Raw genomic sequence first — 12,192 nt, 5'->3', positions numbered from 1 at the left:
TCACTGCTTTGCCCCCAAAAAACAGTTGCACCAACACAAACAGAAGCCACTGTGGATGGCAAAAGACTGCTTTAGCAGGCTTTGCTGATGAAAATACCTCAAGCTTGGGTTCCACAAATGCTCCAGTTGTAATAAGAGACTTAAAAGGAAAAAAATGTATCTTGATTTCTCTCACATGCAACTACCACTGTCTGAAGTCAGTTCTGAATGACTGAACTTACCTCACTTTACCCTCACTAATGCAGCAGCTCCTACCATCATAACTATCCTCAGTTTTACTTCACACTGGTAACTCCAAGTTCTGTTCTTCCCCTAAGCTTTTTGTCTTCTCTCTGAACTGAACACAGAAAAATATGCAAAAACCCTTTGTACTGGGTTTGCGTGGCAGCGTTTTGGTAGCGGGGGGGGGGGCTACAGGGGTGGCTTCTGTGAGAAGCTGCTAGAAACTTCCCCTATGTCTGATAGAGCCAATGCCAGACGGCTCCAAGACGGACCTGCCACTGGCTAAGGCCGAGCTAATCAGCAACAGTGGTAGCACCTCTCTGATAACATATTTAAGAAGGGGGGGAAAAACCGGGAAGCGGCAGCCGGAGAAGAAAGGAGTGAGAATATGTGAGAGAAACAACTCTGCAGACACCAAGGTCAGTGAAGAAGGAGGGGGAGGAGAGGCTCCAGGCGCCGGAGCAGAGATTCCCCTGCAGCCCGTGGTGAAGACCATGGTGAGGCAGGCTGTGCTCCGGCAGCCCATGGAGGTCCACGGTGGAGCAGATATCCACCTGCAGCGCATGGAGGACCCCATGCTGGAGCAGGTGGATGCCCGAAGGAGGCTGTGATCCTGTGGGAAGCCCGTGCTGGAGCAGGCTCCTGGCAGGACCTGTAGACCCGTGGAGAGAGGAGCCCACGTTGGAACAGGTTTGCTGGCAGGACTTGCGATCCCGCAGGGGACCCACAATGGAGCAGTCTGTTCCTGAAGGACTGCACCCTGTGGAAAGGACCCATGCTGGAGCAGTTCGTGGAGAACTGTCTCCCATGGGAGGGACCCCACGCTGGAGCAGGGGAAGAGTGTGAGGAGGAAGGAGCGGCAGAAACAACGTGTGATGAACTGACCGCAACCCCCATTCCCCGTCCCCCTGCGCCGCTCGGGGGGAAGAGGTAGAAAAATCGGGAGTGAAGTTGAGCCCAGGAAGAAGGGAGGGGTGGGGGGAAGGTGGTGTTTTTTAAGATTTGGTTTTACATCTCATTATCCCACTCTAATTTTGATGGGTAATAAATTAAACTAATTTCTCCAGGTCAAGTCTATTTTGCCCATGATGGTAATTGGTGAGTGATCTCCCTATGTCCTTATCTCGACCTACGAGCCTTTTCCTCATATTTTCTCTCTCCTGTCCAGCTGAGGAAGGGGAGTGAGTGAGCGGCTGTGTGGTGATTAGTCCGGCTGGGCTTAAACCACGACACCCTTACACACTTGTACCAAGGCATACGAATTTAACAGAGCAATATTTAAACTCTCAAGCAAATATTTAAAACCACAACTGTTTTATACAATGCAAATATCATACTTTAAATGAACTTAGAATTTTAAAAATTGGCCCTCCCCAAACCAGGATCATAGGATTGTTACATGAATTGCTCTGCACAGCATAGAAATGTATGGCTGGGGTAAAGGTACTTTAACATGTGTTCAGCACCATACTGTGCAATGATACTTTGGATCTGAGCTGGCGTGGTTAAACTATAACTGTATTTGTATAATACATTTGAGAGAGTAATTTTTCTCCTTCTAAGCTGGATGAGCTCAAAGAAAGCTGAAATGGAAAAAAACAAATGGTATCTGTATCTGCACTCAGAAGCTAGCTGAGATCCTCCACAGTCATTGGTGTCAGATTTGCTACTACAGATATCAGGTCAGTGAAGTGACAATTTACAAATTTACAAAAAGTTAACATAAAAATAAATTAAAAAACGAACTTTGTCTTCTGTTCACCTCATACTTACCTTTTTCGTTTTAAGAAAAAGAAGGCAAAGAAAAAAAATCTAGTTTAATCAGTGAAAACGCATTTAGGTTTGCAGTGGTGAGTTCACTGAAGTAAAAGAAAATTTCTCAAAAATCTGTCAGCTGGGGGGAAACTGCTTTCCACAGACTGACCTAATAAAACTTCAAGTCACTTGTGGTATTGACAAGCAGCAACCACAATTAATACATAATATCAGTCACCTTAGTCCTACTGGCTCTGGAAAAGCCTGAAGTGAAGTTCAAGAGTGACTAACCATTTTACATGCCATCTGATGCACCCCATCTTCCCACATTTTGGTTGCAAACATCAGGAAAAACTATTTGCTGTTCTCTTCTACCTGCTGGCTTGCATAATTATCTACAAAACTGTAACCCTGTTCGCAATGGCATTTGACTATCTGTTTCCCTTAACACAGCTGAATTCTCTCCATGATTTCACGCTAAAATCTTGTTGACTTTAAGCAGATTTTAAACTAAGGTTAGAAGTTAAGTACCTTCCTGAATTGAAACCTAGAAAATTTCTGCAGTGCAAGCTTCATAAGAACAAGAAAAGTTTGGCAGTTTACAATAAAAATAAAAAATTCACATTAACATTATTTTTAAATTTTTATAAATGATCCAAAATGTTTGTTTCATTGAGATTCTCATCTATGTCACAACTTTAGATTAGAAAGAACATTATACTGTCCTCAAACCACTAGTTGCAATCTATTTCTTTAGATTTTGCAATGGCTTTTCCAAAAAGTGTTAGTGCCAACCTCCAGCTGAAGTCTATTTCTCTCCCAGACTAGGCTTTGGTAAATTTCTCAAATCCTGAGGCATTTATTTTTTTTTCCTTATGAGTAAGCTGCAAGTCAAACCAAAGTACAATAGTATATTTAAGCTGGCATGTTAAGCTGATGTTTGCAGAGAGACTGAATGCTGATGGAAGACAGTCTCACCAGAAGGCCTCATCTGCTGTCTTGTGCACAGTCCTGAACAACAAGATTAAATGGAAAGCTGTTACTTACAACCCACAAGTTATGGAAAATGAACTGAAATACCAGTTTGCTTCTCTAGAAACACCTTTAAAGCATTTGGGGAAATGTAAATGGAAAATCTGCACACAGCACAGTTTTAAAAGGGGTGGACAACCAGCAGTACTAAAGATTCTGCGGAGTCTTTATCATAAAAGTGAAGTAGTAAGCCGTATCATTCCATACAAATTTCAGTACAGGCCACCACATTTTGTTCAAGAAAACATTATTCACAGACATTGTATCAGGATATTCTCTTGCCAAAGAAGCATGTGCTGCAATTTTGCCAAACTCTGCGCTGAACAACTGCTATGCTCTAGCCTGCATCTGATTGTACCCTGAGCTTCCTGATAGAGATTGTCAGCAGCTCCCTGTTCTTGCCTTCTGTGGCAGCCACACATAGCTAACAACCTCTGCTTCTTTACTTCAGGCAACACTAAGCACTTCATTTCCAAAAAGGACCTCTGTTGATGCTCTACTCTCATGCTCCTTGCCTGATCATACAGTAAAGATTCAGTAGTTTGTAAGAGCAAAATGAAAACTCAATGTTAACAGAATAAATCTTACCACCTGAAAAAAAATTCCCATTCACTGGAAGGGTTGTCTATATATTAGTCAAAGGAGATCATTTGAACAAAAACACATTAATAATTTCAAATCAACATATATGGATATTTTAAAGAGTAACAAAGACTAAGAACAGTTTTGTACTGTTGTAAATGTACCTAACAACAACAAAAAAGCACCCAAAAACCCAACCATTCAAACAACAGAATCTATACTTTTACATGAGGTAATTTTTAAAGTTTTAATATTTTTCAACCTAATTCAAGAGCATACGCACCTGTATTTATTTTAAAACACAGAAAGACCATTTCAGGAGCACACCCATGGCCTATCAGTCAATACCAGCCAAGCCAAAGGAAGGAACAAGGAACCTCACATTCAAAGATTAAGTGAACTACTTCGGCATAAACCAGTATTTCTTTCCTACACGTTAACCATGGTTTTTCCTGAATTCTGATTTATCAGAGTCTTTTATAGAATTACATAACTATGGCATTTCACATGACCTGGGCAAGAGTTTTAGTTGCTTGTTATACTTTCTATGTTAGAAATCCACACAAAATCACACTGGTGCCCAAGGCTTATTATTGATTCCTTTTGCAGACAGGTAGCTATGCTTATGCAAAAGTACTAACTTCCAGCAACTTTATCAGATAGCTCCTGTTCCAGAAACTTCCTCTTCTAGCAATTCAAGCTTCTCATCACGTCATCGCCATTTCCAATCTTATATTTATTCCTGATCAGCATAAATTTATTTATTTTTATGTAAATATTGCTGTAAATGTATGTTTATGTAAATATGTAAATAAATAGAATTTTCTTTGTACTTGAGAGTCTGAAAGGAACACAAAATATCTAATGATGCAGCCTCAATTATAAGGGAACGATGATTTGCCCTTTCAAAATTAAGAAACTTGCCAACAACTGCACGGTGGTCATATGAGAGAGCTGTGCAAACAGGCAGGAAGTTAAAGAGAAAAGTATTAAACTATCTGAATTGCTATCCTGTTCATTTTTGCCTAGTACAATAAAACAAGCTAAGAGTCAAAATAAAATACAAAAAGACCAGACAGATTTCTAATAGCAGCATACAGACCAAAGAAGCACAGTACTACCAACTCTATAAATGGAGACCCTGCCAAGGAGCCTGAGGTAGCTAGTGGCATATCTCCTACAGCTTGGCATCGGAGCACTTTATGTTCCGTACGCAAATGACAAGGAAAGCGTAATAATGTGTATTTTTTCTGGCTAGATGAATGTTTTTTTTCTATTTTTCAGTCCATCTAACTTTTCCTGTGAAAGAATAAGTAGACGCAAAGAACTGATAAACTCAAACTCACGGTTTAAAAACGCACTTACATTAGCACATTTTCTTTCTTTATATAATCACTCATTTCTGTAACGTATCCAGCTTAAGATTTTTGTCATTTAGAGACATAACAGATTACCACTGCTCAATAACTCAATTGTCTCTGTAGAAATACACGCTTGTAACATGTCCAAATTCCAACTAGAAAGATGTTGCTCTGGTTTCAAAGGCCATCTAGTGTCAAGGAGAAGCTTTCCACTTGCTACCTAAACTAACACAATGCAGCCAAAGATTTTAATTAAGGAAACAAAAAAAATTTCCCATCAAATATTTCTTAGTATTATGCAAATGCAAAACTATAATTTACTGTCATCAGAAGGCTATCCAACGGTACTGTAAGCATTTAGTTTTATAGATTTGTACAAGTCACCAGTTTACTAAATATTCAGTGGTCAAATAAATGCTAAGAATAAACAAAAATCCTAGTTACACTGCAGAAGACAAATGTACGTTACTGAGTTTAAGAAATATTTACAAATATCTCTCATAAGAACTCCATCTAAGATTTGAACTTGAATTTAAGTTTGAAGTACTGCACACAATGTCGCAATGAGCAGTGCCACAGCCAAAAAGCACAGCTGCAGCAATACTGTCAGTACTGAAATACACTCAAAGCTCTCACTTCACTGATCACAGTGTTAGGTAGCTGATAACATTATTCCTAGATGTTTTGCTCTAGTATTCAGGAAATGGTTTGGACCAGAAATGCATTATGGTTGAAGAGCTATGATAAAAACGTCCTATGTAAATGTCCTATCATTCTCAATATGGTTAATTTATTTCTTCTGAAGTTTTTCCTATACATCTTTGGCTTATCCTGGAGCAAAGCCACAATACTTGACGTGGCAGTAAAATACTACCGGAAGACATGATCTTGATCTTACTACACACAAACACTGTCAGTCAGTAAGTAAAACCTAATTCAGACATGCTTAACAATGAATACAAAATGTGAATATTGAAGAAATGTTAGTCTGTATAAACTCTTAGCCTGTTTTGACAGGAAATTTCCTCTGTTTTGTATTTAAAAAGGAAAATAAGTATTTTGAATATTGTACTAGTCATCTCATAGATTACTTTTACTGCCTTTTCAGCAATTGGCTGAATAGTTACAAAAGCATCAATACCTTCATTATAACCCCTTCTGATCTTTTTCAAAGACATCTTAAATTCGTCCTTGCTCACAAGTGAAATAGTGTGAAAAATTAATGAAATACATTAATTTATTTAGATCAGTGGAAAAGAACCAAGATATAATATAGAAAGCAAAAAAGTTGCCATTATTTTTCCCTTTTGTTTCCTTATAATTCAACAGGGGAAAAAAAAAGTCAAAGGGCTTACAGTTTTAATACAGGAAATATTCTTTATTATTTCCTTAAAATCTAGACAAAAAAAAATAGAGATGATATAAAAAAAAAATCTAAGTGATCTACTAGTTCCTTTCTTCATCTTAATTCATGTAGACTGAGTTCTATAGTTCTCAAACTACTGAATTTACAAACTTAAAAAACTCACCTTCTGAATGGTTGAGCTTATAGAGTAATCTCATAGAGTCTGAAGATAAACAATTGAAATATCACAGAATCACAGAATCACTAAGGTTGGAAAAGACCTGTAAGATCATCAAGTCCAACCATCAACCAACAAACACCCCATACCCATTAAACCGTGTCCCACAATGCCTCGTCCACACGTTCCTTGAACACCTCCAGTGATGGTGACTCCACCACTTCCCTGGGCAGCTTATTCCAGTGTGTCACCACTCTCTCAGTAAAGAAATTTTTCCTAATATCCAGTCTGTATCTCCCCTGGCGCAACTTGAGGCCATTTCCTCTTGTCCTGTCACTCATCACTTGGGAGAAGAGGCCAACAACCACCTCTCTGCAACCTCCTTTCAGGTAACTGTAGAGAGCGATAAGGTCTCCCCTCAGCCTCTTCTTCTCCAAGCTGAACAACCTCAGCTCCCTCAGCCTCTCCTCATAAGACTTGTGCTCCAGACCCCTCACCAGCTTCGTCGCCCTTCTCTGGACACGCTCCAGCACCTCAATGTCCTTGTAGTGAGGGGCCCAAACCTGGACACAGGATTTGAGGTACGGCCTCACCAGCACCAAGTACAGGGGCACAATCGATTTTCCTTAAGCTAATTCCAATTATCTCACATAAATTAACTTTTGGGAATATTCTTTACAAACTACAGATCACAAGTACACAAAGTTAATGCTATTTATAAGAAGTGGTTTCTTCTTCTCTCATTTTGTGTCTCTGCTGTTTAATTTTTTAGCTGTGGAAGTACAAAAGTATATGCCACAAAATTACAACTATTTTTAAAATAGTCTTAAAAGATCATAAAAATCCAGTTAAAACACTTAGTCTTCATACATCTCAGAGGTATGCACAGGTGTTAAATGTGCATGTAAACAAATAAATATATGTCCACTCCACTGAGAAAACACAAATCTAATCAAGACTAAGAAACAAATTCAAAACCTAATGCTACCATACATGAATGGGTTCCTGTATTTTTGAAATTTCTTATTTTACTAATTTCTGGTTAGTTAGCCATGATGTAGCATCCATGAAAATTCTGACTTTAAGCAGGCAATCACTACTTATGTGTAACAGTGATCTAATGTACACATTTATTATGAATTAACAGGTAGCACTGACAGAGCAAGATATACAACAAAGAATCCACATCTTCAAAACTAACAGCTGCCATGTACGTATTTTTCCCTTTATTCTTCATTTGTCTCCACAAAATAGAGAAATATTGGCATCTGATTTTTTTTGGCAACAAATACATGCTTTTTATTAACATACCCTGATGCTGACATAAGATGATTCCCACAATTTATACAAACTCTAATAATACTGTTAGTGCTGTTTTAACATAAATGACCTGCTAGTAGTACCAAGGCTACAAGCTCCTGAATAGTGTGCAGAGTAACTCCCCAAGTTTTCAATTTTAACATGTGTGCACAATTGAAGTAAGCAGCCTAAGACAGGCAACACACCCATGCCAGAATATTATACTTCACCACGGTGATTTCTGCCATGGAATTCAAATAGAAGCATAACGAGTGCAATGTTTCACATTCAAATTATAAAGCAAGAGGGTATTATTGTAATGATCTGTTAACAACTTGCATTACAGTTTGGGGAAGCCCTATAATCTAATGCCCATCTCAACCACAGCAGTGTTTTTTTCAACCTCTTGATTTCCAAACCTCAAAGATTCCTGCAAGCACTATCGACGTCCCCCTCATTAATTTTAGCTCACTGACAGCCATCTCACTCTTCTTATTTAACGTATATACCTCATTTTTTGCATGACTTTGTCCAGTTTGTCTATTACACTGAAAAGTCCATTAACAAAGTTTGATTTCACCACTGAACCAAGCCTTTAGTAATTCTTGTGAAAGCTCAGCAAACCTTTTCTAGTTCAGCAATATCCTTGAACTGACTGTGGTCAGTAAGAAACAAACAAAATACTGCAGTAGTAAACAGGATATAATTCTACCTCTCCTGCCTGAGATTCCTTTTACATAGAGAAGGATGATACTAGTTTTATAATTTTGTTTCACAATAGAAACTCACACTTTAATAAGAATTCAGTGAAAGCCCATACTCCTTTTAGGACTTGTCATCTCTTACCTGCATACTCTACATACTTTTTGCTCTAGGTGTAAAATTTTACACGTTACATTATTCAAATGAGAATAACCTTAGTGGGGAGGACAAAAAAAAAAGTTAACTTCTCTCCTACCTTCAAAAGCTGCTTGCCAATTGTTGGACTCATTTTTTCATCCACCATAAGAATTACTATTCCTCTGTCATCCATACCTCGGCGTCCTGCACGACCTGACATTTGAATGTATTCACCTGAGGATATCTAGCATAAAAAAAGAAAAAAAAAATTAACAAACATTAGAAAAACAGCAAGAACGTATAAAGTGCTACTTTCAGTTATACAGCAAATGACCATGATGTATAAAAATTAGTAAAGGAGAGTTATCTAACACATGAACTTTTCACAGATTAAATTCATTACTCATAAATGATCACTAAGATACTAAGATATAAAACGATAACTATAAATAATGCATGTCAGCAGTTTAAAGTTAACTAATGCTGCCATAGCTACAGTGAATTCCATAACATGCTGCATCATTTTAGTAAGCACAAAAACATTTTACTAATGTCTTATGTGATGGAAGGTTGCTGGGCATGGTGGAGATCATTAAAATATATTATATCTTCAACATACTGATAATGCATCTTCACCATCTTCAAATAATGTATCATTTCATTCAAAAGATTCAAATGTAACTTTAAAATACTGATACCTAGCAAAAGCAGTATTTCTATGCCTACTAACCATGAAATTGAAGAGGTTATAAAGAACTGGGACATGGACAAGAGCCAGCTATAACTGGTTCCCTATGTCTCAGTAAGTTATAAAAGGTTTTTTTGGCATCTGTGGAACTTGCATTCCCAACAACTTCCTGAGCTTCACTTTACAACAGATCTCAAAAAATACTTAAGGAAACTGTGCTAAATAATTTTAAAAGGAGGAGTTCCACATGTCTGATACCTCAAAGGTAGCTAATTCTCATATAGATTTTAAGGACTGAACAGCCCAAACTAAGACTGAAGAGATGTTTACTTCACAATGCACATCAAGTCACTTGTCCTGCTTACCACTTTCCCATCTCTGAAAGATGAACCATGACACTTACTGCTAAAGTTTAGCTGTGGTGACTTGTACACTCTTATTGTTTACACGTGAATCACATACCTCGTTTTAATGTTTAAAACTTCTAAATTATTTGTTTTCCAACTGTTTAAGGACCTGTCTCTCCCTCTGCACATTTCTGTCTTTCTGTGGGCTACCCAAAATACTCTCCTATAACAGAACAATCAATACTCTCCTGAGGTAAATAATCTCTTTCCTTGGGTCTGTCAAAACCTAAATTTAGTGATCATTATGACATGATACTGAGCCCGCTTATTCTCCACATTCCTCTGACACAAAAAGAAAATACTTGGGTCTCACAGTTTTGATAAGTTGTGCAGAAGTCTTAGTCTAATCCAATGTCCACCGCTAAGCTGTGTTTGGTCCGTTTTGCTGTATCTATTAAAATAATCTCATGCATAATCTGAGGAATCTTGTCTCAGGAATTTGCACACTAATTATAAATGGATTAGAAAACAAAGATTTTTTGAAAGAAAAAAATATTTTCTACTGCATGGAAGTGGATATGTCAAGAGTAAATGTAATCCTAATAAGGTTTAAATAATGCAATTCAGTTCCACTTACCCATCGGAAATCTTTCCCATCAAATTTGCTGGCACTCGTAAATAGCACAGTCCTGGCTGGCATATTAATTCCCATAGCAAAAGTCTCTGTTGCAAATAAGGCCTAAATAAACAGACTAAAGTTAGGCAAGCAAAAACAAAGGCTTTTAAGCAAATGTGCAAATACTCAGAAATTGCTACACAAAACCTCTCCAGATTTTACTACTTATGTACTACTTACTTCCTCTGGGAAAACATGAAAAATAATTAGATGGGACCATGTGAAAGACTCCAAAAGAAAACACAAGGGGGTGGGTGCAAATTATACTAATGAAAAATAATAGTTAATTTCCATATTCAAAGTTTGCAAGAAGAAAATAGCAGTTAGCTACCCAAAAAAACCCCGCAACTTTCATCTAAGGTCAGATTTTTCTGAATGTATGTCCCTTAGGGCAACCAACAAACAGCTTGGTAAAAGTCTACAGTCATTTACAGGAGCAAAATATATCATAAAACAGACGAAGAAAGTGTAAGTTTAAATACTTTAGTATTTAGTAAGTTCAAATACTTTAGAATAAAATCTGGAACACTTAAAACTAGAGCTGTAATTGTGCACTAACGTAAGACAACTAAGGCAAAGTATTAAAGACTACAAAATTTTCCTTATAGAGAAAAAAAAAAAAAACAGCTTCAAGAATTGTTTTTTCAGATACAGACGGAGGCATTTATGTAAATATTGGCATTTCTCAAGGGAAGGAAGGTGCAACCAATTATGCTAATTAACTTGTGCCACTGGAACAGCTACAGGCTTCCAGAGGTGCTGTGTACATTTCTAGAATCCAGTATGTAGATCTACAGAACGGAGCCTTTCCCTTCATATTTGCGTAGCTTTTTAAAATCGCCTACTTACTGGTCCACACAATGTTCAAAAAAAGTTTTTGGTAGGTACTAAGCCTTATGCTTCCTGCATAGAATCACATTCAGAACACAAAGCATTTTTCAGTTTGGCACGTGCAATGAGTCTTTCACCTTTTTCAGTCGAGCAGCAGATCTCCACTATAATACTCGCATACATTCTGAGCTAAGACATACTTATTGGTTTTTCTGGATTACCAAACTGGCTGTGTATTCACAACAGAGAAAAACCCTAAATATGGACATGAAATATATACCTTTATTAGGCCCTCAGAGAAAAGAATTTCTATGGTTTCTTTTAAGATAGGAAGCAGACCGCCATGATGGATACCAATTCCTCGCTTCAGAAGAGGAAGTACATGCTCAACCTGGGAAGAAACATATAGACACTAGTAAACAAATTTTAATATTTGTTACTGAAAAATAAAACTTGTATGGAAAACCTCAACATTGCCCTTAGTGTTCACGTAATTCACTATTTAGAGATTTTAAACACAACGAATAACCCTTCAATATTATTTTCCAGTTAGAACTAGGAATGATATGAAAGGTAAAGCCAGAGGCCAATCTTTTCAGTAGACTAGTCTTAAACTGGGATAGGCCAACTGTGAAGCTATGTCCTAATTTACACATGCAGTTAGTATTTAAATTTGCCTCTATTTAAAAAAAAAAGAAAAAAGAAAAAAATTGCCTCATTTGAAAATCAGTTTTGGAAATAATGATCTTGGTATGCACAAGATATTTTGTTTCAATTTTAGCTGAGTGATTAATTTATTGATATGTGCTGTAAAACAGTGAAGTCAGCACCTGTGAGAGCCATACAAGGAAATTCAGGCTGTAAATGACTGAATTAATCTCTTAAATTCTAAAAACATTGTACTTCAAACAAATATCTACATAAACTTAGCTTTGTCTCTGTTTTTTTCCTTTGAAAACAAAGATTCTCATAAGCAATCTATTAACACTTGGTTACTACCCCAAACCTAAATGTGAGAATACGCTTTTGAGATATC

At 37.3% G+C, this 12,192-nt stretch overlaps 1 protein-coding gene across 2 annotated transcripts in view; it reads right to left on the bottom strand.

Annotated features, from left to right (window-relative positions):
• Positions 1-12,192, bottom strand: part of MTREX (Mtr4 exosome RNA helicase) — a 55,792-nt gene that overhangs the window by 30,132 nt on the left and 13,468 nt on the right. For both annotated transcript variants that reach the window (XM_059833235.1, XM_059833236.1), the window contains exons 13-15: positions 11,437-11,547; positions 10,287-10,388; positions 8,733-8,858 (exon numbers count right to left, since the gene is read on the bottom strand). In XM_059833235.1, the coding sequence (XP_059689218.1) occupies positions 8,733-8,858; positions 10,287-10,388; positions 11,437-11,547 (339 nt within the window). The remainder of the gene's footprint in view (positions 1-8,732; positions 8,859-10,286; positions 10,389-11,436; positions 11,548-12,192) is intronic.

The sequence above is a fragment of the Gavia stellata genome, chromosome Z (genome assembly GCF_030936135.1).
Source record: "Gavia stellata isolate bGavSte3 chromosome Z, bGavSte3.hap2, whole genome shotgun sequence".
Classification (NCBI taxonomy): Eukaryota; Metazoa; Chordata; class Aves; order Gaviiformes; family Gaviidae; genus Gavia; species Gavia stellata.
The sequence above is the reverse complement of the archived record's forward strand: the minus strand, read 5'-3'. Positions and strand labels throughout refer to the sequence as shown.